Source organism: Plodia interpunctella, chromosome 3 (genome assembly GCF_027563975.2).
Source record: "Plodia interpunctella isolate USDA-ARS_2022_Savannah chromosome 3, ilPloInte3.2, whole genome shotgun sequence".
Taxonomy (NCBI): domain Eukaryota; kingdom Metazoa; phylum Arthropoda; class Insecta; order Lepidoptera; family Pyralidae; genus Plodia; species Plodia interpunctella.
The window spans coordinates 2,464,584-2,491,781 of NC_071296.1; the positions used below are offsets into that span (position 1 = coordinate 2,464,584).

Here is a 27,198-nt window from a genome sequence, read left to right on the forward strand (position 1 = left end):
GTCTAGACAATTTTTTATCAGCGTGTAGGTACTACGTGAAGGCTTACGAATTACTCTGATTAATATGAAACATCTGGTGCGCAATCCAATTTAACACCCGGGGAATTAACTAAATGAATTACATCGGTATTCTTGAGATAGTTTCGCGTAGCTGTTCTATTATATTAACTTGTATTTATCTACTCGAAATTCACTTCACACTCGCTTTGATCCGTCAGACCTAAGACAACAAATTTAATGATGTAAAGACCAAATCGCAGTAAATACTGTCTATAGGCATTAGGAATATTATTTTAAACAAACTTACAAAATTCAAAGTAAGATTACATGATGTTCCTAATGCTCGCTGGTGTATCTTAAAATATCTGCATCCACGAAACGGTAAGTGAGTTAGATGAATTTGTATGAGGTAGGTACATCATAGCGCGAAAGTGGTTTCGGGAATTTATTCTGCGCGAAAAATCATGTGTAAACTTCAAGTTCTACAATGCATGCATTGATTTCACAACAACATGCTACATTCTTTGATTACGACACTATCAGGTACGCTCGATTTATGGAATAATTTGGAACACTACTGTCACGCGACGCGGAACTAGTGTCGCGAAAGCACTTGATCTGATAGGACGCGTTTTTGGTTGATTAAATTAAAGAATATTTGAAAATGTCAAGCCCACGTTGGACAGCCGATAAAAATATAAAATTTATCAATGAATACCAGCGAAAAGAGTGTCTCTGGGATCCGAAACATCCACAATACAAAAATAGATACGCCCGTGAAGCTGCTTACAAAAAGATCATGGAAGTCATGCAGATGGAACATGTCAAAGACGTAATTGGGAGAATACGAATATTACGTAATACTTTTAATAATGAAACATTGAAGGCGAAAAAATGTAGTGCTACGGGTATGCCAATATATGTCTCTAAAATACCATGGTTATCGCACATGGATTTTCTAAAAAATATTGATGGTCACACTAGAGAATACACAAACACGGAAAATGTGGTAAGTAGATAAACTTTTTTATATGACATTTTCATAACTTTGACAGAGTGGACAATTATGTCTAATAAACTGTCATCGAAGTGTAATGGATATTGAGGTTCCAAATTTAAATCTACTTATCCAGATGTAGAGAAATTGTACTAGGTATGTAGAAAATTGTACCCACATATAGTTTGAGATCATCAATTATATATAATGTAAGCAGATTTCAATAGAAATCACCGTTAACTGTTGACATATTACGTAGTTGACAAGACAATGTAGCTAATAGTTATTAGCAAAGATTTAGATTAGAGATTTGTATGGTACATTAATAAATTTAATAATTTTATTTGTATTTGATTGTTGTATATTGTAGTGTTTTTATTTTTTGGCAATAAATGTTCTTTCATTCATTCAATTTAGTATGAAGGATCAATGTTAAATGGATTTTTCAATAAATAACATGTAAGAATAGGTTTTTAATAAATGGAAGTGGTTTTCTTAGTATACTTCGTTAAACATAAGTAGCACCTTATATTAATTTTCATTCTTGTAATCAATGGGAAGTATATTGGCAAAAAGGGTTTTTGCAAATGAGACAGAGAGAGTCTTTGTTATTAAAAAAAAAACTACTTTTCTCTTTTTGCTAAGTTTCTATTCTTTAATTTTTTGTTAGTACAGGAGAAATATGTTCCCATATTGAGATTTATTTTTACTTCGAATAACAAAACGAGCTTCTCTTGAATGGAGAAATATTTATCTCAGATCAATTAGTGTAAGTACTCTTATGTTTTGATTGCCTTGTGAAATCGCAAAACATGCAAAGTAAATATTTTGATCGCGTTTAGGTAAGTAGTTACAAGGATATCTATTAGGATACCTGCAGAATCTCTGGATACACCTATAGGTATCTAGATCATTCACCGATACAAATAGACGAACGAATTTGATATCCATTTATTTCAGACATCAAACTTTATAAAAGAAGCTTCTGATTCAGAACCCGAGACAGAAGAGATCACTGTACCAACAAATAAAGGGAAAACAACGGATCCACTTCTATTGAATGCTGTTGAAGTTGATATATTAGAAAAATTCACTCCCCAACGTCTGTCTTATGCTGGTAATGACGAATTTGATCTCTTTGGACAAACTATAGCTCAACAGCTACGTCAGATGCCTCTAGAATGTGCTCTAGAAACAGAAGAAATGATTTTGGCTACAATAAGAAGGCAGCGAGTGGGAGCAGCCAGATTGATACAGCCATCTCAAGCGTCATCATTGGAATCTACATCAAGTTGTTTCACCTCGGTAGTAAAAGAAGAAGAGTATTCCAATGGATACAATAATGACCAGCACGCATTAATGAGCAGCAGATATAGGGAGATAAATTAATTTTAATAAATATTTAATTAATCTGTAAATTTGTTTTTTTTTGTTTCTCAAAAAATATTAATTTAAACATTAATACTATTTTTATTGAAATTAAGCAGTTTCACAGGTAAGGTCAAGAAACATTAGGTAATTACTACGTTTAATGTAATTTAAGCTACTGAGAGTAGTGTAATAAAATTGCATTAAACAGTGCATTCATAAAGTTTGACTTTTTTATATTAAACTAGTTTTTGCACGCGGCATCGCCCGCGTTTATTACATGCGTCCGCTCGTAACTTATTTCTGTCAATATGTCGCCAAATCTAAACTAAACGTGTGTACAGAATTTCAGCTCAGATCAAAATTGGGTTACCTACATAAGTACACTCAAGTTAAATAAAATCTTGTAACAATTTTTTTTTACACAAATGTAATTTTTGCCATAAGCTTTTTTTGTCGTTAGATATATCTTGTCACCTTTAACGCTTAACAAAAACCCGTAAACCATTAGGAGTTCCTTCGTTTGGTGGCGATTCTGGGTCATGCTTATCATAAAAATGCATTATCATGGAAACTGAAGTAATGTGGGAAATATCACAAAAGCACACATTGCAAGCATCCACAAGCATCACATAGAAGAAAATAAAATCGACTTCGTCGTTTAATAATCGTTAGCAATGCGGGCCCGTGTCCGGCTCTGGACTGCAAACTATGCCAGCGAATGCTAGGTGCTCGCAGTTTTAATTAAATTGTCCTCACAAGGGATGCAGGTTCTCGGACGTATTCATAAATGATATCCTTCACTCTAACATAACTATTAATCACTACTAGAAATAGTTAAAACATAAGAAGCAAAGTATAATATTAGGGGATTTATAAAATATACTAGCTTCGCCCCGGGGCTTCGCTCCCGTGGGAATTTCGAGATAAAAGGTACCCTGCGTCTTATTCCAGGTTATATTCTACCCGTGTACCAAATTTTATAACAATCCGCCCAGTAAATTTTGCGCGAAAGAAACACCAGGCGAATAGTCCGGATATTCTTAGCGTGTTGGCAATTGTTTAATTTCTAAATTATAATAATATATTATTAGGACAAATCACACAGATTGAGCTAGCCCCAAAGTAAGTTCTAGATTTGTGTTATGGGATACTAACTCAACGATACTATATTTTATAACATATACATATATAGATAAACATCCAAGACGCAGGCCAATCAGAATAATATCATTTTCCATCATGACCTGACCGGGGATCGAACCCGGGACCTATCGATTCAGAGGCAAGCACTTTACAACTGCGCCACCGAGGTCGTCAAATTCTAAAGGCTTATATATAAATACCACTATTCTTATTACTACTTATAATAATAATGGTTTACCGTTGCATGAAATGAACAACGGACGGAAAACCAATGATGGACTAAAGTTATTTTTCAAAGAACGTTCCATGAAACAGTAAATTCTGATTACAGCCGAGCGGCGTCTGACCTATCTGTCCGTCCTGCCCCTAAAATATCTTTTTCATGATGGTCGGGACAGCCAATTTCCGTAAAGTGGACCGAACACTCATATGTCACATGGCAGATGTGAAGGAGTGCTCCATTTTCTAACTAGCTCCTTGGTATTCCAGTCTAATTTAGGTCTTTGAAAGTCCTTTTTGTCTATTCTGCTATCAGCACAGCTATCGGTCAACTTAGACAGATGACGACGAGAATGAAAGTACATTACGTAATTTGTATGTATGTGGTCCATTTAATTTAATCTGTTCTTGTCGAAGTTTCAGGATAATAAAATAGTTTTTTTTTCAACTGCTTGAACAACAAACGTCTATCTAATGTCTAAATTTCCACAAATAAGTATAACGAAAGAATTTTTTACTACGCACCATACCTATGCAATGTGCCCAGAATGCTAGGTACCTGCAGAATTTAATACAGATATAGGTACTCATTTGATTTTACCTGCTATTGGATGATGTCAAGATTTCTTTGAGCAAAATATGGATGGTAAAATTATAAAATAGGGTAACGTTAGGTAAGTATGTGCAGAAATATAATTAAAGGAAATGTTTAAGGCACAGGTGACGAAAAAGTACAGCCGTAAATTGACATTACGAAAGACCAAAGGGAAGGGTTGCAGGACAAGAAAAAAAAAAACTAAAAATGGCGCAACTCTTGTCACGAATTTCGGATATAACGAGCACTCTACGATCTCAAAGCGAACTAGCAGTAATGGCTTTAAAGGCTTTGAATAAACTTAACTCGCCTTAATTGAAGAGTCTTGCTGAACTGAAACGCCAAAAACTATTTATATCACTTAAATATAAAGGCGTATATGCATGAGTCCAAAATTGTAAACGTATACCTATAAGTTGACTTACAATGCTGGTTTGTGCGGTAAATAAACGCTCTTATAACAACTACGTAATGTATAGTGAGGACTTAGGGTCAAATTTTTTGTACTCATACATATATGAATACATTTTTTAACATGTGCACATGATTGGAAGGATGAAGTGAAAATATTGGAATTCAAATTTATTTTCTCTTTTACCCAATGGCATGTCCAAAACAAGGGTTTACCAGGATAGTTAATTCTTTGTCCTCACGTGTTCCCTGCTACATTCACGACTGCGAAAAGAAAAGCCGCGGGTCCACGTAAAAAGATTTGACTCCGATTATAGGACCGTCAGACAACCCTCATTGGAAATTGAATTCGCCACGTAACGCAAACACAAACTGAAAATTTAGAAGGGCAAACATTTCTTTAATTCTAAAGAAAAAAAAACAATTATTTATTTGAATTAAAGAAAATAAAATAGGTTTTCCCCTTTTAAGTAATATAACCCAGATAAAGAAAACTGAAGGTACAACATTGCATTAATTGAACATTGGGTGGCAAAAAGCAATTTATAGCCGTTCAATTTGAGGTTTTCAGCAAGCAATGATTTATTCCAGCAATCAATGTGTCAACTGCGCCTATCGCCGGTGCACGGATAAAGACTATTTTTCAACTATGCCGGACTTATTGGCCCATTTCAGCCTTTCAGTTTGGTATAGATTTCGAATTGCATTTAAGTAAACCTAGGTAAACCTAATAGAAGGCAGAATAGAAGCGAAAAAACGGTCAAGTGGGAGTTGAAAATAAAAATCACTCGTATTTGAAAAAAAAGAAAACTCTGCACGTCTGTGTTTGCATTACACTATCTTACCAAATTTCACCTGATTTGGTCCAGTAGTTTGGGAGAAAATTGACTGTGACAGACGGACGGACAGACAGGCACACGGGGTTCAGTTTTTTCATATTTCGTATGGAAAACTAAAAATGGAAAAGGAAAGGAAAAATGGTTTATATGGACCAAACGAAGGGAAGAGCATGAGTGATGTCGTACAAGGAGGTAAAAACGATGGCTGAAGATAGAGAGAGATGGAAATAACTCCATCGTCAACGTTAAAGGACCGCGGAGCCCTTCTAAATCTATGGTTTCCTTCTAATTCCATGATGGTTAGATCTATTTGGCAGTCGGTGTCATTTCACATAATAGTGAACTGTTTACAACTTTTGAAGTCCACTTTGTAAAGGTTCCATCTGTCTAATATATGAATAAAAGATTTTTACTTTATTTTTTATTATTAAAAAGGGACTTCTTTCAAAACAAATTTTCATTGGGAGATCTTTTATTGAATATTTAATGAGATTTTTGAATTATTCATGTAATATCCCGAAGTTGTCTTGAGGTGGAGTCTATTTAGCAATTAGTACTGCTTAAGCTTCATACTTTTATAGATTTTGCTTTTCGAAATGGAATTAGCAATGTTGAGTAATTAGAAGCTTGTGGCATATTTAAATAAATAACGATTGAAAAAAAAAAGTAAATATTAAGAATTTAGAAATTAGTTTGACAGATTCTTGGATCAAAACTGCTAAACCAACGTTGCGGTTGTCAGAGAGATCAAGCTATATTTAATAAACTATAGAACTAAACAGAGAAATTAACCATTTATCCCACAAGTTTCATTGAGTTGTCCCATAGTGGGACAATTGAGACGAATTTGTCCCAGTGACTGGGAATGGGAAAACAGTCCCATGGGACATGGTAACAAAACTGAACTGTAAACTGTTGTCAAATTAAATCATTTATTCAGAAATTAGACCTTCAAAGGCACATTTTTACGTCAACTTTTATATTTTATGTAATTTCTTAAAAAGCTACAAACTACTGGTTGTGAGAATAACAGTTTCAAAGTAGACAACACAATACGGAACTTGTAACCGAAGCTGTAAAAAGGCGAAAATTTCGAGGTTCAAGATCTAGTTGAACTTAATAGAGCGATAGGGCTGCCACCATTAAAAGAAAAAAAGCTTTGAAATTTGATATGTGGAAAAGATAAAGTAATTTTTGTACTATAATTTTTTCTGTAATATATAGTATGATTGGATAAAATATAGTAGGGTATTATATAGTACGGGTGGCAATGCTATTGACAAGACTCTTAGAGTTAAGACGCAGGGGACGGTCATTCAAAATTACTTCAGAATATTGGACGATTAATCTAAACTAATAGCGGTTTCTGAGAACTGTTAACTCGTTTGATGTTTCACCAAGATTTATTTTGTATATTACTAATGATGATGAATGAATGTTGTAAATTTCTAATACAAAATCTATTTGCATTGGCTTAAGTACAAATCACCTATTTTCAGACTAATATTATATATTACGGTTATTTATATATTTCATGGTGCGGAGTGACACTTCTGTAATTCCGTCACGCTTTGACTCATTCGTGCGAAAACTCGTAACACCTACGAATATAATATTTGTTTCTATTTAGCCGCAGTTAGGTTTTTATTTAGTTACAAATACTTTTATGAAAACAATTAAGTAGTCGTTGTGTAAAAAATAAATTCGTACGTAGGTGCATATTACTATAAAAATTAAATTTAAGCCATAGGATATGATATTTCACGTATTTTATTGTCAATCCTGGGGGACATCATTCTGAGATAAAGTATCCGGAGAATCGTGAAATACCATGATCGTGTTCGATGTTACCGATTATATAGTAATCGATAAGGGATCACATAACGGTGAACCAACAGCTGTAACATCTGACTACGTGTATATTGCTGCTAATATCGCTAACGTATTCCCGCGTAATAGACCAGAAGTGTGGACCCTTATCAATCTGAGCAATACTGTTCGTCGATTGGAGGGGCAAAGGCATATAATTAAATAGAAGGCTCAATCTAGATCATGTCATTCGCAGTATTTTACAGTTTGACATGTACTTAAATTGAAACCTACAGAAAGTTGGTGATTACCTAATGAAGATGACAATGACAAAACTCGGGCAAGACACTCAAAAATGAATAAATAAAATCTTTATTTTTACTTAAATGCTAAATATTTACAGTAGATTCTTGTTTTTAATAATTAGATGTAGGTAGTTAAAGACATTACGGTGCTTAAATTAGAAGGAAAATCACCTTGTGTTATAGGTAGTAAAGGCTATTTTAATTATAAAAACAAAACACAAATAATAACATATACGAGTATATAAATATAAAGTAAACAAATTAAGTACACAAATATTTCTAAAAAATCGTGAGAAGGAATAAATATTTCCCTCCATAATGATATAAGAATACAGCATTTCCATATTTAAATACGCGCTGATATTTGCTTCTGCTCTCGCGTGCGTGTAACCGTCGACATAATCACAACAGAAATATAAATAAACAGAACAAAGAGAGTCTTAGAGAAAGAGGGAAGATATTTAAAAAATACCCTTGATATTGAGATTCCTCTCATGGGGTTTGATGGCTGCTCGTACCTAAAGTTGGTAGTAAGACCGCTGTCAGAGGTCTCGACACAGTGGCTGTTTAGTAATGGCATCGAATAGGTACAGTTGATGAGGGTGGTTTGCTCGTCCGGAAAGCTGATAGGGTGACTAACATGGCATGTGGAAGTAGTTTAGTTTCGGTGATTTATGGGCCTGAGAATTCCGGTTTTAAAGACGTATAAGTTACACTATTTCTAATGGTCAAAGTTTTTCTGGATTGCGAAAATTATTTCCGAATATTCGGTTTGAGTCTGCGTCTGGTACATACGAACGAATAAGTATCTACTTGAATTTGTCTAAAAATATATTTTGTTATATACTTAGGAGCGTAATGAAAGTTTTATGTAACGTAAAATTACTTTGATGCTTATCTGAGCGATAGAAAAAACCAAGAATGCACTATAGCTCCTGATTCTTCCGCGCTGATTGGAAATTCTTTGCAACTTTGTCTAAAGGTAGTTCGTCTTTGTGCGTCTATTGATTACTAAATGGCCGTCAGCTCTTTGAATTACGTCTTACAGTGTTATTTTGAATATTTATTAATAATTAATCTACTATTTTTACTCTATTTAATACCTTACTTTAATGTAAAAAGCAATAAATGATTTGAATTGAATCTATTCCCATTCAATTTCAGATGTATTAGCTCTAATATTTATGAGCCAAGACATGTTACGCCAAATAGTGACAGAGTTGCTGAAATAGTTCAGATTCCCAATTCTACCAATTCGTCCGTTAATAGTTTAATGTAGCTTTTGAAAATCGCGACTACGTGCTCTGTCTACCCCGTAACGTATAAAGACGTCGACGAACTTCAACTTTAAAATAAAATTCGATAGGTTAATTAATGAAACTATTTCAGGCTTCAACTGGGGTCAATCAGCTCGATAATGGCTACAAATGGAGTCACCACAGAATCGGAATAAAATCGCATTTACACTCAATCAGATCTGGCTGCTGCCAATTCGAAATAACATTTAAAGTCCAATCTAATTGATGTCCCATTCAGAATTATAGTGGATTCTGCACTGCCTATTTGGTAAGAGATAATTGGTTAGTTCCACATTAAAACGTGGATCGGGGTCAACGCTACAAAAATAAAGTAGTTTTCTTGACTGGTAACCATTTACCAACATGGGCCGAGTATTCCATCTGGTCCTGCGGGATGAAATGGGAAGTTGACTGATTGGATAAGGTTTAAAATTATTTTTCGGATTTGTCTGCAATGTACTCGCCTGAAATACTTCTACAGTATTTTTTTATAGAAATGTTCTTAATCTATCTAATGAAAACGTTATCGGAAATTCCAGAAAAAAATAAATAGAATTCAATTGAATTTTTATGAAATGTTCGGAAATTTTCAAAATAAAAATTTCCCGAGAACAGAGAATTTCTGCAACACATCATTTCACAAGAAGCGAAGCGAAAATATATAGTCCTAATGGCGGCTACACACTATCGACTAACCCTGTTATTCATAAAAAAGTTAAAGCATATTTTAAGATAAGCATGATATAAAATATGTAACTTTCGCACTTTTATAATATTGGACATTAACAGAAAAATACAAAACATTAACTTTAAAGTATGCTGTAACAGGGTAAAAGTTCGTCAAACATAGGAATTCGACGTACCCTAAAAAGGTCACACATGCAATGTATGTTCGAGTTTGTCGATAATGTATAGCCGGCATAAGAAGCCGTCAGACACGTGAAATTATTTAAAAACGCGCCATTTTGAAATCCGCCCGCCGTCATCCCTTCAGCAACACCGCCGGGAATCGAACTTCGTACTTTCCGATGTTTATGTCAAAGCCTCCAAACTTGAACTGTATTATTTTATATCCCTTGGAAATAAAGACAAAGTAACGAGAACGTAATATTGAAATTTTTTTTTAGACGGACGTCATTCGAATTATGGATTGGTAATATATTCGACTGTTAATTTGTTTTGTGTGTTAATAAATACATGTAAGTATTAATTTTGGAAGATAAGATTTTTAGGTTATTGAAAATAATTTTATTAAGCCATTTCCATTCATAGATCAACAAAAAAAATAAAAATAATAAAAGGGGGTTGTGGCGACACCTACCACGCCACAAGCACAACGCCGCAGATGTAAAAAGCCGACCAAATGCAACGAATAACAAGCCACACAAGTGATCCAGAACACTACGGACAAATGGCACGACGGTCGACTCACTATAGACAGCTAACACAACTAACAAGCCTAGACCGCGCAGACAGTGCGTTTATGATTGGAAACATATATACAACCTCCGACATAACGCCGTCGGGGCCGTGCGGTTCCCCAGGCCGCAACACCTAGCCTGGCGGGAAGATCTTCTCTTTGTGGCGGTCGGGCATAATCACCTAGCTCCCGCTACAGGGCAAATAAAAAGCATTTTTGTCCTGAAAGGCTGGTCTATCTCTATTTCCAAATTTAATCAAAAACGGTGTAGGGTATAGTTTATTTACACCACTAGATTGTCTTATACTATCTCCAATTAGCCTCGCGCGACATCGATTACAGGGTTTACACGTAATTTCTGGCTCTGATGAAGATGTATTCTTCTGTTTCGTTATTAATTTTCATTTGCGTCTGAACCGTGCATTAATATTGCACAAAATAAATCCTCCCGCATCTTGCTAACTCTGTTTTGATATACGCTCAGGGGAGTATACAGAGAAATTGTTTATAATGTTACAGAAAGTTCAAATAAGACATGAGATTTACAGAAATGTTTTAGAAATAATACAGTTAAAGAATTGGTGTGTTATCTTTTATATCTATATTGACGACCTCGGTGGCGCAGTGGTAAAGTGCTTGCCTCTGAACCGAGAGGTCTCGGGTTCGACCCCGGTCGGGTCATGATGGAAAATGATCTTTTTCTGATTGGCCCGGGTCTTGGATGTTTATCTATATATGTATTTGTTATAAAATATAGTATCGTTGAGTTAGTATCCCATAACACAAGTCTCGAACTTACTTTGGGGCTCGCTCAATCTGTGTGATTTGTCCTAATATATTTATTTTATTCATTATTTCATTATATTCCTACGTCTCTCTCGTTTGCTCTCGGTTTCATAAACCTTAAAATTTTGATGACACGGCTGAAATTTCATAACTCATTGGGAATGCTGTTGTAGCCTAACATATAACCATAACAGCTACATAGGTTGTGTCCCTTAGTCGTCTCGTACGACATTCACGTAAGTATATAAAGTGGTACTATTTTAGGGCGGAACCACACTCCATGAGTAAAACTTCATCATTCAAAACAAATACCACTTCATTTATGGTCACGGCCTATTTTCAACCAATATTTAGGTTTTAGCCTCAAATTGGCTACCATGAAATCAAGCTAGAGTAACTACATACACAGAGTTCTTAAATCCAAGCTGGATTAATGTTAAAGTTTAATATTGTACTATTTAAAGGATTCATTTATTGCAAATATCTATGTTTATACTTATATATTAAATTGGTGTACTTTTGCTGCAAATTATTAGCACAGATATCTCATGTAAACTAGCACTACCTTTGCGTGGTTGGTGACAGCGAGCCGGACGCACTACCTTGCCGTCATACAGTTTGATACTAGTACGGAGAGTAGTGGCCAAAGGTCAGCATCCCATCTAGCCAATGTATAATGCAGATGTAAGCAATTATTTGTACCTAGACTAGGTTATTGTGAAATAAAGTTTACTTGAGTTAAATTTGTGAATTCTCCATCGTCGTATTTTATTCTTTATGGTTGTTGGTTTTTGTCATTATATGGAATGAAGCACACATCGACTTTCGTGGCAATATTAGTGGAGTGGTTTACTCAAATATATTTTTTTTATGGGTTTACCATTGCCTTCTCCATTTCACACACTAGGTGATAAAATATCGACTAGAGTGCTGGTTTCCTCACGATGTTTTCCTTCATCGGATACAAGTGGTGGTCTATGAAAACTACTATACATCAGTCAGATTGGTAAGCCAACAAGTGTGGCCCGTAGGATTCGAACCTGGGACTTTTCGGTTCACAGGGCGTCTTAACCTAGTGGTTACGTCTTTACCACAAAATTGGATAAGAAAGAAGCGGTGGTGGTGTAGTTTCTTCTTAAATTTTGTGAATATTAGTGTTGAGTTTGTCGCTTTCCGATTATCTAGTGTATGCTTGCTTAGATCTTAAAACCACGCAACGGTTTTTGATGCGGATGTATTTTATTATGGTTTTCCCCGAGCGAAGCCTTTCCCTTCCCTTTCCCCGGCCTTTAGAATCAAGCGAGTATAAATAAATAAATAAATAAATATATTAGGACAAATCACACAGATTGAGCTAGCCCCAAAGTAAGTTCGAGACTTGTGTTACGGGATACTAACTCAACGATACTATATTTTATAACAAATACATATATAGATAAACATCCAAGACCCGGGCCAATCAGAAAAAGATCATTTTCCATCATGACCCGACCGGGGATCGAACCCTGGACCTCTCGGTTCAGAGGCAAGCGCTTTACCACTGCGCCACCGAGGTCGTCAAAAAAAAAGTATATTTGAGTAAACTGCTGTGGCTCTATATATATCTCCTCTGTGATAGCACTCTGTGTTATTCAGCGTAGCTAAAGGCCTAATTATGCAGGTAAAGCTGTCGCCTGTCTAAATTTAGTGCTATCACGGCGCAAAATTACGGCCTAAACTAGCTAAATATCTCAGTATTATTGTACAATCGTTTTAGCTAGCTTTGGTTATAAATTATTAAATATACGGTTTTTTGCTTTTAACTAAGACAAACATTAGTTATATAATTTCTTTTTACACGATGACATTGATTAAAATAGTGACACAAACAAGAAATTGTATGAATATGTCACCAAAATAACTCAGTACTTACAAGAAAATATTCTTGCTATTCTTGTCCACGAATATTAAAATGCTGGAATGGAAATGGGGAATTCGTGTTATTAAAAAAAAAATAGACTAAGCGCGCTGGGAGCAGTCTGGTCACGTCCCTAGCCATGTGGCCTGCAGCGGCTTCCTTCTTCGAACTTTTGAAAAAGGAATGACCTGCACGTGACCCCTGTTAGAAGACAATGGCCGATCTTACCAGCCAGTGGTAATGAATAACATTTAGAAATAAATAATGCTTTAAAATGGTGGAACCAGATTTCATATTTTTCAAATTATAAATAAATAAATAAATAAATAAATATATTAGGACAAATCACACAGATTGAGCTAGCCCCAAAGTAAGTTCGAGACTTGTGTTATGGGATACTAACTCAACGATACTATATTTTTATAAATAGATACATATATAAATAGACATCCAAGACCCGGGCCAATCAGAAAAAGATCATTTTCCATCATGACCCGACCGGGGATCGAACCCGGGACCTCTCGGTTCAGTGGCAAGAACTTTACCACTGCGCCACCGAGGTCGGGTGGATTATGAAGTCATGGTGCTGTGTAGGTAAAGTTACATGTTAAATTAAAAGTAAAACGTTGGTTAAATTAAATACAAATTAACGTATAATTGTGAAGCGACTACAAACCTAGGTAATTCGTTTGAGGCGATATGTCACTCACTTTTAGCATACTTATATATGAATTTTCGTTCTCTCAAAAAGTGTGAAATTGTCACAACAGTACTAGCTATGACTATACATAATATGGATCTCGTAAGATACATGAATTCTACATAAATAATAAACGCGAATATTTATATACAAATATACTCATTAGTTATTCCATCATAAAGAATCTAAAGGACAGATTCGATGAATGGGAGAATATAAAATAGATAATTTTTATCTGTGTTCTTATTTTGATACAATAAACTTATAATAAACAGATCGACGAACGACGGACCAAGAGGAAAAAATGTCTATTGTAGGATGTCTATTGAATATTCCTATAGAATAATGTCTAAATATCTATACTCTATAGAATAAAATATCAAGGCACTAGAACGAAAAACTTTAGGGTAATAATTTGACGGGATTTTTGCGATTCGAAGTTGTTCGCAGCGCGTTTGTTTGGTTTGTTAAAAGTGCCATGTTTTGGCGGTAAAAAACGAACACTGCCTTCGCACGAATATTTTGACATCGTGTTTGAATTTTACGAATATTCTTGATATTTTCTTGTAAAAATATGCTATTTTTAGTCATGGTTTTTATATGGAGTGTAAAGGTTAAGGTTTTAACTTAAAAAAAAAAAAGAAATCCCGAATTAATAATTACATTCAGAACGAGATCATAGTTATTCTGTTCATTTCATCGATGTAGGAAAATAGCTATATTATTTTTAATATATATATATATATATATATTTGACATATCAATTTCATAGTTACGCAACGATACTAGTCACAAATTACTAAAATGTAACTATTTTTAACATTTTGACGCAGAAACGCAAATTACTTTAATGTAACTAGTATCATAGCAATTATTCGTAGCCATTTCATCATCGTCATGGGGTGCCATCTTCGAATTGAAGTTTACAGGTACGGAACATACGGAAATCCTCACGGCTTTGGGCCGCTATTTTCTGTTGGTTTGTATCTAAGTCCGGTCCAATCCTTTATATCATCAAACCACTTTCGTAGCCATTTCGTAGCAGTGCTACGGGCAATTGCTAGCTTGCTACGAAATATTAATTAGACAACTACGCTTCGAATTACATACCGTGCAACTGTCTCCTCGGCGCATGTGATTGCATAACCGATTTATCTTGACCTGATTAAAGTGGGTTGCACCATTCAACTTTGACGTTAACTTTAACCAGCAGAAAAACGTAAAGTACGCTTTTTTGTATGAACGACGATGGCGGCGCGCACATTAAAGTTAACATCAAAGGACTGATCAACTCACACTTTATAGTCTTGTAATAGAAAATATTACAGTGTTCCATAGTTTTTTATAATACAATGTAGTCACAGTTGACTAAACGGATTTTGATGGCCACCGTTTTTAATTTAGTCAACCGTTACTACATTACGTAATGGGAAACTAGGATACTTTCTTATAAAATTATTTATAGGTTTTCAATGTATGAAAAAGAAAGTAATCGAGGTTATTTATTTTAATATAATTCTGATTCTTGTTAGATTTTGTACAAAGATACAAAAACCTAATAGTTACGAGTATCCATATTAATATTATAACGAGGAAAGACTTGTATTTTTGTTTGTAATTAATAAACTCCAAAACTACTGGGCCGATATTGATGAAATCTGGCACAGAGATAAGCGAAACCTTCAGGAGTGACATAGATTACTTTTTATTGTGGTTTTACCCGTACGAGACCAGTTACAGTTCTGTATTTAAAATATTTAGTAGAGTAGTATCATTAGTGGGATGGTTGCATGGAAAAGCAGCTAAACCAACTCACACCACCATTTTCCATTTAACGAGCTTCATAAAATAAGTCCGAATCTGTCTCGTTACTTAACCAAAGGTTCTTGACATAGATCTATATAAAGCTAGACAATTTAACTTCAGTTGTCGTTTTAGAAAATTGTCGTTCTCAGCCCGAGAGAGAATTAGTTGAATTGTTACACAATTGATTTAAGTACTGCACAATTTGTTATTTTTTTATATTTTCAATGTGTTGCAGTTAGTACAATCGAAGAAGTCAAATCGGAAAGAGAGCGAATACATTCGTGTTACACAGAAAGTTACACAAATTTATTGCGAATTCGTACCTATTACCGCGGCATAAAGATCCAGGGTAACTGACATGCGGTCGGGTGAATCCCAGAGCCAGGAACCAGGGAACTGATAAGAAAATTGACGGAACGGCGGTGGAATCATTTCCAAAATCAATCATTCATAAAATTGACATTACCACAGTACAGAATAATTATTTTAAAGTCAGATAATAAAAACAATTCTTGTCTTTGGTATTATTTGAAAAATTGTAATGACAGCGCGCAAAACGCTCTGAGAAGCCCTAGATCAATAATTTCACAAAAAATCAGGTTTAATTTGGTCTTACGGCATGGTCTTATTACATTGCATCTAGTCTTTTATAAATCCGTGTGTTCTTAATGAGAACACGAAAACTCCTAAGTAACAGGGGTCGTGAGAGAAATTTTGATTTCGGTAACTTATTTACCCAACTTTGGGCTTACGTGGATATTATTCTGGCAAGATTTACCGGTGTTAGAAGTGCACGGTAGATGAAAGGAGAAAGTTCAAAGACTTGTTTAATTTGTCTTGAAGAAATCCAGTCGATATGTTTAGAATGGTTTATTTTTAAACTATACTATTTTGCTTTGCTGCTATTTTTAGCCCTTTTATGTCCTTTTATTGATTTTTTTCAAAACAGAAAGAGTTTCGGGACTATAGTTGATTTTCCATAATCGTCAAAACTATTACGAACTAGGTAACTATTACTAACTTTAAATTTTAATATTTGCCACAGCAAATAAAATATTAAATCTTTAAAATTTAATTACAATAATTTTATAGAATCCTTTCAATCATTTACTTGTGCCCGGGTTGGGCCTGTACTGTGAAAATGAAACGTAAACTAATCTAGGCCTTCAATGTATGGAAGTTAAAAATACAAATGGACATAAATTAGATTTTCGCAGCAGATTTGGGTCAGTATTTAAATATTAAAATCTATTTCAAAATCGGTGTTTTTTCTGGGCTTATAAACTATGAGTTTCTATTTTCACAGTAAAAGATATTCTCAAATGAAGAAAAAAAATGCATTTTTAGCACTCTTTACAACTTTTCCGTTCGCTCTGAATTTTCCCCTTAAAATTGTAGATATTTTAGATAATATTGCGTTCTATTTACCGAGGATATATTGTGAAAATTTGGCTGATTGTAATAAGTTATATATATATTGTTATGTTGTCCTATACACAGCAACTAAAACATATGCCATCAAAAACATGCTGTAAAAAACCCAAGTGTCGTAGCTCAGTTTTTCTACCGTAAAAGGTTGTGAGATCCATGTAATATCAAGTCGATTAATTTATTTAGTCCCTACTTAAGAGACCTTCTGTCTTAAGTTATTACGCAGGTAATTATCATATCAATATAAAAAATCTTTTAGGTTTTAAATAAATAGATCGACTTGGCCATCGCCAAGTGCCCCCGGATGCTTCAAACTGTATAATTCATCATAATATTTTCCTGTTGCTCGATTTCTATGTAGTATTTCGATACCTACCGTTGTTCAATACTTAATGCTTTAACTGAGATAGGCGCAATCTCATCGGACTTAAACAAATGGATTTCACCAAGTATGTCCCAACTTTTTGCCTGCAACTATTGCATAGGACAGTTTATACCACACGATTTTTATTGATTTTGACTGTATATACTTCTCTCTCTTTCATCTGAACGTTTTCTCCTCTATAGAGGGTCGGAGCATAAGGTAAACTCTTGTACTTTCTACTTTCTCTTCTGCACGGCACACTGTCTTCAGTATTCTATTTGTCTGACCATTATCACAAATGATATTTGTATCATCCATGCAAAATAGCACTTGTTTATGGCAAAATGGCGGATCATCGACTACATCAACACATTACACATACTTGATAAGAGAAAATTGCGGGGTATAAACTACCCCCTGAAAGTTGTGGAGCTCTAGGGAAGGGTTGCGGTGACTTCTGCGTCGCTATAACTTATCAGTTAGATATATCTTGTGCTCCCGAGGCGGTGACTTTTCAATTCCATGTGAAGCTGAAGAATCATATACGTATTTTTTGTTTTAAAGACAATTCTTAGGCGTATTAGGTGAGCGGTTCAACGATAGAATACGCGGTGTGACGCTGTGCGTATGTATCAGACTGCCTAAAAGAAGAGAAGAGAAGAAGTCGCGCTACCTGACAGCGTATGTCGCTCACCTAGAACGCCGAATTATCTGTTTTATTCTAAAAACAATTTTATGATTTCCTTTGAAAGTAGATTAGTGTCTGGGAATTTTTCATGAATAAATTATATGACTTTGACAGTAGAATTTTATAGTTTATGCATCTGTGTAAAACATTATGAACCACCCACCCACCCAAATTATAATAGACAAACTAATAAGATGTAGTAGCTACGAGAATAGGATACGAAAACGTGATAGAGTTTAATATGACTGAGGGAGAAAAGCTCCGATGTGTGAGAGAGAAAGTCTAGCCTAACTTATCACCTTTCCCTTTCTTCTGGAACTAGGTAACAGTGACAAAATATTGTATTTTCCCCATTATGAAACAGAATAAATACTTTCAGCAATGTGTATCGGGATTCCTCTTATAAGTAGATATTATTTATCTTGGCCAATCATTTTTATCCCATGTTTACTGAAGTCAGTGATACTGCGACTATTTGGCGTTCACTTGTGATATTGTAGGCCAGGAGATTGGTGATATAAAATAACTTAGGTCTTTTTATCTGAGCAAAGAGTTTAAACAAGACAACATCCACATCACCAATTAAATATACTTATAGTTATATAAATAATAAATAAAATAAAATGTTCACACGACCCTCCTTACATATTATAAAGCAAAGTCCTATTCTATGTAAACTTAAAATACTTTTAACATGTGTTCTTTGTGCAGAGAATATTTTTTAAAGTGTCCATAGTGGCGTCATAAAGTGTATATTTATCAAAATTAAAGGCCGTTTTGCAATTAAAAAATAAAACTTCATTTCATAGACTAGCTGATAAAGTCCCGTGCACACCGAATCTATATGTAGCACGAATATTATGAATTAACAACGTACGCGTGCGTACGTCCGTTAAAATTCCATTAAATCTTGCTGCGAACGTGCTGCATACATATTCGGTATGCATGGTCATCAACTAAAGTGAAGTTTCTTGACGACGTGTTAAAATAAAATGAATCTTTACTATTACATAATAAAAATTCTTAGATAAATTCTCAATTCCATAAGATACAGATAAATAAACGGTATAACCTCGTCATTTTGAACATAATTTAACTTCATTTAGTCCATGGCATTTAGTTTAAGGTTGCACCGTCAACTTTAACGTGCGCAGAAAAACACCTAGTATTTACGCCATTATGTCCAAACGTGACCGCGGCGCGGCGACACGTCGCGTCGTCCCGCCGATTAAAATCAACGTCAAATTTGATGATGCAACTCACCCTAAATTGTTAAAATACTCAGATTTAACAGAATGTCTTAAATGACTAGAGTTTCTGCCATAATTTGTCGGGAACAAATTAATATTAGATCCATACAAATATGTAATAACTATCACGAATGCATGACATTTTTGAAGCTTTGTCCAGGCACATTGTTTGCTGTTCCGGCATGATTCCCTATCATGCCAGAACAGCAAACAATGTGCCAAAGGCGTTTAAATGAGTGTCTTTCGGCATTTCTTCTCAGTATTTAATTTAGAATATGAAAAAGTGCCTGTGATTGTCTAATTACCTACTGAATAAACGATTCGTATGGAACGTATATCAAAAACAATTTTGATTTTCAATAGATATTAAAAACAATGCGGATTCGATTGAGACAACGAGTATTATGCCATGCAGCTCACTGCACTCGATAGCTGTGAAGTTTTAATTAAATACGAATATAACAATGGGTGAACTGGTATAAGAGTATAAGAGGCCAGTCTGGTGCTTGCGCTGACGTGTTAAAGATAAATCAATCATGGATAATAACGATATAAATTGTAAAGTATTGTCAGTTCTCTAAAAACACCAAAACAGATTTCAGTGCGGATACTTTTTAAAAAAAGTTTTACCCCCACGTATTTCCTAGCCCAACGAAGACGAGATTTCCGCTCATTTTATCGACAGACTCACTCTTGTCCAATCACACAGGCGGCCATCACGATCTCGGACGAGGGTACCGCTGACAGCTCTCGGGTTTCAGTGTGGGTTCGATTGACCCGCACGCAGTTGAGGGTTAACTTTATTGATACGTGCTTTAGAACATTTCAATATATGTTATCTAATCTTTTTATCATACGAGCGTTTACCCGGTTCATTCCTCAGCTGTTCGACGTCGGAGCCTAGTGTCCGCTTAGCTACTTTTTCGTCTCCATTTCGCCGTTGGCACGGTCGTTGTTGGCATTTATAGTTATTAGACCATTGGCACGGTATATCAACCTTCACAACATCAAGCCAGCAGCAGGATTTAACTCTTCTCCTAGGGCCGGGCGGAAACGGCATACGTTAAAGGTTTTAAACATTTCTGTTCATAGGAATTGTTTTGGCAGTAAAAAGCGAGCCTAGATGAAATTTTGAATTTCAAAACTGCTCAGATTTTGCTAGTGGCTATATTAATTCCGCGATAGATTTATCAGTAATTGAAATCCGTATTTAAAAAAATACAAATATATATTACTAGGTATTTTAAACGACAGACACGGTGTTATCCAATCGAATGAGGGTACCATTGACAGCTCTCGGCTTTCAGTGTGGGTGGACTCGATTGACCCGTATGCATAGACGAAGGGTTAACCTTATTGAAAAGCACCTTTTCTGAAGGCATGTTATTTTATAGTCTAAAATGTGATAGTACTAAACCAAGTTAAAATTTAGATGGTTGATACAGAAAAAAGAACTCGTGTTTTTTTTTTCGATTAATGGTTCCTTATTTTTAAAGTCTTTCTAAGTCTCTCGCTTTTCTTGTTTTGTCTATTTAATTTTTCAGACAGCGGGAAGTGACATTTTTATACTATATAAATAGTATATATAACATACTATATAAATAGTAAAGTTTATATAGTGATGCACTCTTAAATATATTAGTTGGGGCCTTAGAACTTTTTTACTTCGGGGCCGGGTTTCCAGCTACGCCACCGGTCGTTCAAAATGCCCGTAAAAGTCTTCCACAGCTGCTTTGTTGCCCGATAACACCGATTAACATAAGAAAGCGGTCGTTATTGCCTAAAGCGTTTATTAATGGCGGCAAACTTCTTTAGAAATGAACTGAATGGAGTCGAAGGGTGAATATTAAATTGGTGTTGTATTCATTGTTGTTGATGTTATTTGGTAACTCCACTGTGATTTTTCCCGAGATTTTATTGGCTTTAGTTCGTGCCTTCTATAATACCATAAGGGAGAGTTGCACCCTCAAATTTTACGTTGATTATAACCCGCGCTGACGTTTAGACAGAATGGCGTAATTTGTGTTTTTTTACGCATGTTAAAGTTAACGGTGTAAGTTTTCGGTGCAACCCACCCTAAGAAAACGTTTAACACATTAGTATATTTAGGAGATTTTGTCCGTAATTGCTCTAAAACTGGAGTCTCGGGGCGCTTACAGTGAGAAAAATCAAAATAAATTTTACGAAAAGTAAAACATTTATAAATACTTAATGTATCCCAAGTCACAAAGTAACTTATATTAATATTTTAAAGTGCAAATGGCGGCCTAATTGACTAGGCAATTATAATTACTAGGCAATTAACATTCGATCTTTAGTTCTTTTTGTAATATAAAATTTTTAATAAAATAGGTATAAACGAGGTTAAAGACCCTGGGCTCCGACGCTCAACGGCTGAGGAAGAAACCGGGTATAAACGAGGTCCTTGTCGATGGAGTATTTTCCATTCTACTCTATTCCCTGTCAGAGACATTAACTTGCTTTATAAATTTATTGATGACTAGCGACTCGCCCAGGCTTTGTTCGGGTAAAACTGTAATAAAAAATTAGCCTATGCCACCCCTGAAGATTTTGTAGTTTTTGAGTTTATTCATTACAAACAAAAATACAAATCTTTTCTCTTTATAATATTAGTATGGATTGATGAGGAAGTTGACTTCGCGTACAAGAGTTTCTTTATATTTCCGAGAATGATAATTTAAAAAATTCCATTAAATGTTATACGCAAAGATATTAATGTTTGATAAGCACGTCTATATAATCTGTGCGTTCCAATACAAACTCCGAGAACAATATATCGCAGTAAATATTTGCAGGGCCCTAGTTATGTGCGGGCTCTCGGACGGCGCAGATAGAATAGAAACAGGAATGTTTGAGTCCAGATGGTATTTTTCTGGAATCTCCGCTTCAGATCCTTTTAGAACTGGAAATCAGGCAAAGTACGATTTAATGAAATAGATTCTAGTGAATACGACTTGCTTGTTCTGTGTTGTACTATACTAGCATAATAAAAGTCCACGGCTTCGCCCGCGCGAATAGATATAGATTTTCATACAAATTTCACCCTCTACGTTTGGGGGTGATTTTTGAAAATGTAGTATATATTTGAACGGGGGCATTTAATTACATGCATACCAAATTTCATAAAAATCGGTCCAGCGGTTTAGCCGTGATTGCGAAGAGACAGTCTTTTTCCAATATTCTTTCATCCCAATTAGTAAATTCAGTCTAGACATTCATTTCCTCATTGGAATGATTTTACGATTGGAAATAGTTTGAGATGATTAAACAATAGCCAGTTCAAACTTTAGTACTTGGCGATTACTTTACATTTAGAATAGGAATGTTATCGACATTCGGCACATGTGTCCCGTTAGTTCCGTGCAGTTTCGCTAATGAGGGAACGGGACTTGCAAATGGCGGGAGACTTTGCTGGCATTTAAATTTCATAGTTTCATTTTTAACTCGACTTAAAAAAGGACGAGGTTCTTTAATCGTCATGTATATAAATTTTATTAAAGGCTTTTAATTAGATGACGGGACGGCTTAAAAAAATGAGGTTGATTGACAACAAACTGCTTAAGATAAAAATCTGTATAAAACAAAAGCAAAAAGCTATACAAAACATGACAATAAACTACTTACATATTACAAAGCAAAGTCCCCTACCGCGTCAGTCTGTTTGCTATAAACTCAAAAAACTACTGCACGGATTTTTATGCGGTTTTCACCAATACATAGTGTGATCATTCGAAGTTCTCGTTGCTTTTGCATTACAAATTATGTAATGAATACATTTACGAACTAGACTATTTGGGCCTGATTTTTAATCCTGTAATAGATCCCATCTCCAGGGTTTATGTTTCCAGACCACTGGACTTCGCCGAAATGAAAATGTGCATATTTTTACGGCAGCCATACTGTGAAATTCTAGAGGTTTTTAGAGATACACTCCTGAAAAAAAGGTTAAGAGCATAATAAGTATATTAATGGGGGAACTGGTCAGTATATATATATATATACCTTTCACTACTAGATCTCTATGTTCGATTCCGCAACATAACGCTACTGTAATGTCTCGTGTTGCTTGGCTATTACATAGAGTTAAGATGTGAAGAATTGCAAATTAGATTGTTTTTTTTAATGAAAAAAATTTATTTTAATGATTACGTTCAAATTTTATGTTGAATATTATTTCCAACACAGCGTAGTAGGTATGGAATACCAAAACGACTTGCCCAAGTCCTATTGAAAGCGCGCGAACTCGCTTAAAGTCCAGAAATGTGTGATACGGACTTTTTCCTCTTGCGACTGACTTGCGGCGGTACTCCCTATCCGGGCCGACATTGGAAATCGAGTCTACAACTTCTTCAAAGGCCGGCTATGTCTCACAAAAAGGTTTGAACAGTTAGTCTGATTCAATATAACTTTTAAGTTCGTGGGGCAAAAAATCGGTTAAGTCATTTTATAAAAATATTCAATTGTGTTCGCGAGGTCTAAAGTTCGCGGCGAACAACTAGTATAAAGGGTCTTTACAGGGTCATATTGTGACCCTATTTATTTGATACATAAAAATATGTATGGATGAAAATTAATCAATTTGCGTTAGCCTCAAAGGAAGTTCAAGACTTGTGTTATGAGGTACGTTATTGAGTTAGTACCTCATAACACAAGTCTTGAACTTGTGCAATAGCGCTAATATATCATGAAATTATACTATATTGCATATTAGCGGCCCGTTTCGCTTTGGTATTCCTTGGGAATCACACTATCTTATGAAAGCTCCTCCTCGCGTCGTTTTCCTCAATGCTGATGATCGTGACTACCCCGAAGGAGTAACTTTTCCTTCACGACGCGTCTCCATATGTTCCGGTGCATGCAACTTGGTATCCAAAACTGCGCTTATTTGGCTCCGGCCTCGCATCCGTTTGCCATTCTCCAGATTATGTCCATCTTTAAAACAACCCTCATTAAAATCCGTTGCGTAAATTTAAAGATTTAAGTATACATAGGAACAGACAGACAACGGGAAGCGACTTTGTTTTATACTATGTAGTGAATTGAGTGATACAGATCACGATCCACGACCTAGGTCAATATGAAATATATAATTTTCTATCATGATCTGACGGGGGTCGAAGCCGTGACTTCCGGAGTATTCAGTCCAGCATGATGAACGTAGCTTCAGAGATCGAATTAGTATTCGAATCGCTTCTGTGGTGCATACATAACTGTGAAGTAAATTTTGAGTTATTTTGTGGGCCAAAATAGGACGGGCCAACGGGAACAAGACGCGGAATGCAACGGCCCAAGTAATAGGAGTCGGATGGAGGACATTATCAGGAATGCACTTTTCAAACCTACTTAAATATTAAATTTTAACCAGCAACTTTCTCTCAACCTCACCTGTGGGTTACATTCGGAGCTGTGAGGTTGCGAAGCCCGAAGTCAGTAGTTAAAATATAAACACAATTTTGAAGATTCACTTGTGGTTTTACGCCCGGCCACCTGACTGATATCACTGGGAATGCTAACTGTTAAGTCTATGTGTATATTAATCACTTCGTATGGGAGGTTATGGAGTGGTCCAAGTTTTGGGCGCGGCGGGAGTCAGCGACTTGCAAATAAGAAAAACGCGAAATACAATCGAGTATACGAGTGTTTGAGAGGGAGTTACATATAGGTGTTTTGGTATCATGTATGTTGTGAGGTTTTAATCAAATCGATATGATAAAAGTGTCGTGTACAGTGTGCTTCTAAAAAATACATATTCTCTGAGGTTGTCGAATCAACCTATGGCATGCTTTTCTAGAGACTACAACATGGAGAAAGAGGGTAGATGAGAGAGAGAGATATGACAGAGAATAAATAAGTTGATCGTTCTCTATCAACCATGATCCGTATCTATATACTTAATACAGGAGGACACATACCAGACTAACAAGACCTGCCATAATACTGGACTTAACTACTTCCATAGACTGCTGCTTAATATAGCGTGGCTCAACATATACTGGTATGATCATAGAATAAATGCCAAATAGAAGTGACATCGCGTTATGTTGTAGTCGAACACCGCGAAGCGAGTGTGTTTATAGCTCCTACAAAATAACCTTGAAATAAATTGCGTAGTTTGTGTGCAAGGTGATTTTTTTTAAAAAACTAGCAATCAAACCGCCAAAGTTCAGCCAACTCTTTCGCAATACGATGTTATATAGTAAGTAGGTATAAAAGGAAAACAATAATATGAAGAAGATGGAAGTCATAGTACTGTAGTTAGCGCTACTCTCGACCGAGATACAATATCTACAACGGCTGACATTTGAAAAAATCAATACACACGCGTACAACAATAACGTTTAAACTTAGATACATTGGACATGAACTTCATTCTATACTAGTTTCGTTTGAATTTTCAACCGCATGTATTTGTAACCGCACCTGGGTGATTTCACGAGCGTTTGAACGAGGCGCGTAGCGTTTCATTAGTGACCGACATTTTTTAAAAATAAAGAATATTTTTTTAAAATAAACATTTAATAAAATTAACATTGTACCAGTACTTTACTTATTTATAAAATAGGATAATTAAATTGATTATTGTGTATGGTACAATTTAATAAACACTAATGAGAGCCCGCGGCGGCGTACAAAACGCTCGTGAATTTCACCCACCTACGCATACATCTTTAGTGATCGTTAGAGCGTCACATATAATATTTTCAGTACCTACGTAGGCTCAGTTGACACTTCTATTTGCCTCATTATTTCAAGCTCTATGGGTCGGATATTAGGTGGCGGTTTAAAGAGGTATTCCACTGGGCCGTAGCTATGAAATTGTTGTCCGCTTTTGTAACAAAATTGTGGTCATTTTTCACGCGAGATAGGGCAGGGCGAGTGTCATACTTTGACATGGTGATGGTGACTAGTGAAATTTAGGGCTTTTTTTACGATAGGACATTATAAAAAATCTGTAGACAATCTGAGGTAAGTATTAAATTTATTTGCGCTTCTTGTAAATTCTAAACAGCTGAAAAATTCGATGAATCCTCATTATAATATACTAGCGGCCCGTCCCGGCTTCGCTCGGGTAAAAACATGAATTATACTTACAGTTGAAAACCAGCGCTATGCAACACGCTGAGCTGGCCGCCTTTTCGACAATACCTTTTTTTAAGTCGCATAATTAGTTGTAAGTTTATGTAATATTTTTGTGGAATAAAAATAAAAAAAAATATTTCACTCTTTATCTTTATCTATTAAAATACCCGTATCAAAATCCGTTGCATAGTATTAAAGATCTAAGCACACATCGGGACTTTTATATACTATTTAGTGATTATTATCTAATAATCACTACATATGTGTCTACATATTAGTTATTACGGATTATAAAATATCCTAATTTATGAATAGTATTAATGTACTTACCGTTGTTCGTTTCCCCTCTTTCATTTCGTATTAAAAAGTGTTAAAAATAGTTTCTGTATTCCTGGAATTATATCCAAGTGAGTGGGCGTGGCCGTGGACAGTGGGCAGTGGGCTGTAAGGCGACGATAATGCCCACTATGGACAGTATTTATGAACGACCGCCGGCGTCTTGGCTACCCTTGTAATGCACTTAACGCGCTGTTATTACATTTGCGGGATAAAATATTATCAAGAAACGCGTTTTAACTGACTCAAGAAAAGCAGGTGGGGATAATTTGTCTTATTGACCAAATTAGGAAGACATTACTATAGTTATTAAATAACTAACTTCAGTTTGGTTATTTTAATATTTATATTCTCAAAGTGATTATCTTGGTTGGTAGGTAATTTTACCAAAGCACTTTTTTATCATAAACGAGCCCCTCTTACGACTATCGG

General features: G+C 35.3%; 2 protein-coding genes across 2 annotated transcripts in view; one reads left to right on the forward strand and one right to left on the reverse strand.

Moving 5' to 3' along the window:
• The window catches only part of LOC128683687 (uncharacterized protein), a 138,064-nt gene that overhangs the window by 58,651 nt on the left and 52,215 nt on the right, over positions 1–27,198 (reverse strand). The window lies entirely within an intron of this gene.
• LOC128683690 (uncharacterized) lies at positions 653–2,516 on the forward strand. The gene is made up of 2 exons (XM_053769582.2): positions 653–1,009; positions 1,958–2,516. Exons 1-2 carry the CDS (start codon positions 665–667, stop codon positions 2,384–2,386), a joined length of 774 nt encoding a protein of 257 aa, XP_053625557.1. The 5' UTR covers positions 653–664; the 3' UTR covers positions 2,387–2,516.

Excerpts from the sequence above, each read along its gene's own strand:
- LOC128683690 (XM_053769582.2), top strand. The coding sequence starts at position 665 with ATGTCAAGCCCACGTTGGACAGCCGATAAAAATATAAAATTTATCAAT. Across the intron at positions 1,010-1,957 it reads ACACAAACACGGAAAATGTG|ACATCAAACTTTATAAAAGA; the intron begins GTAAGTAGATAA and ends CATTTATTTCAG.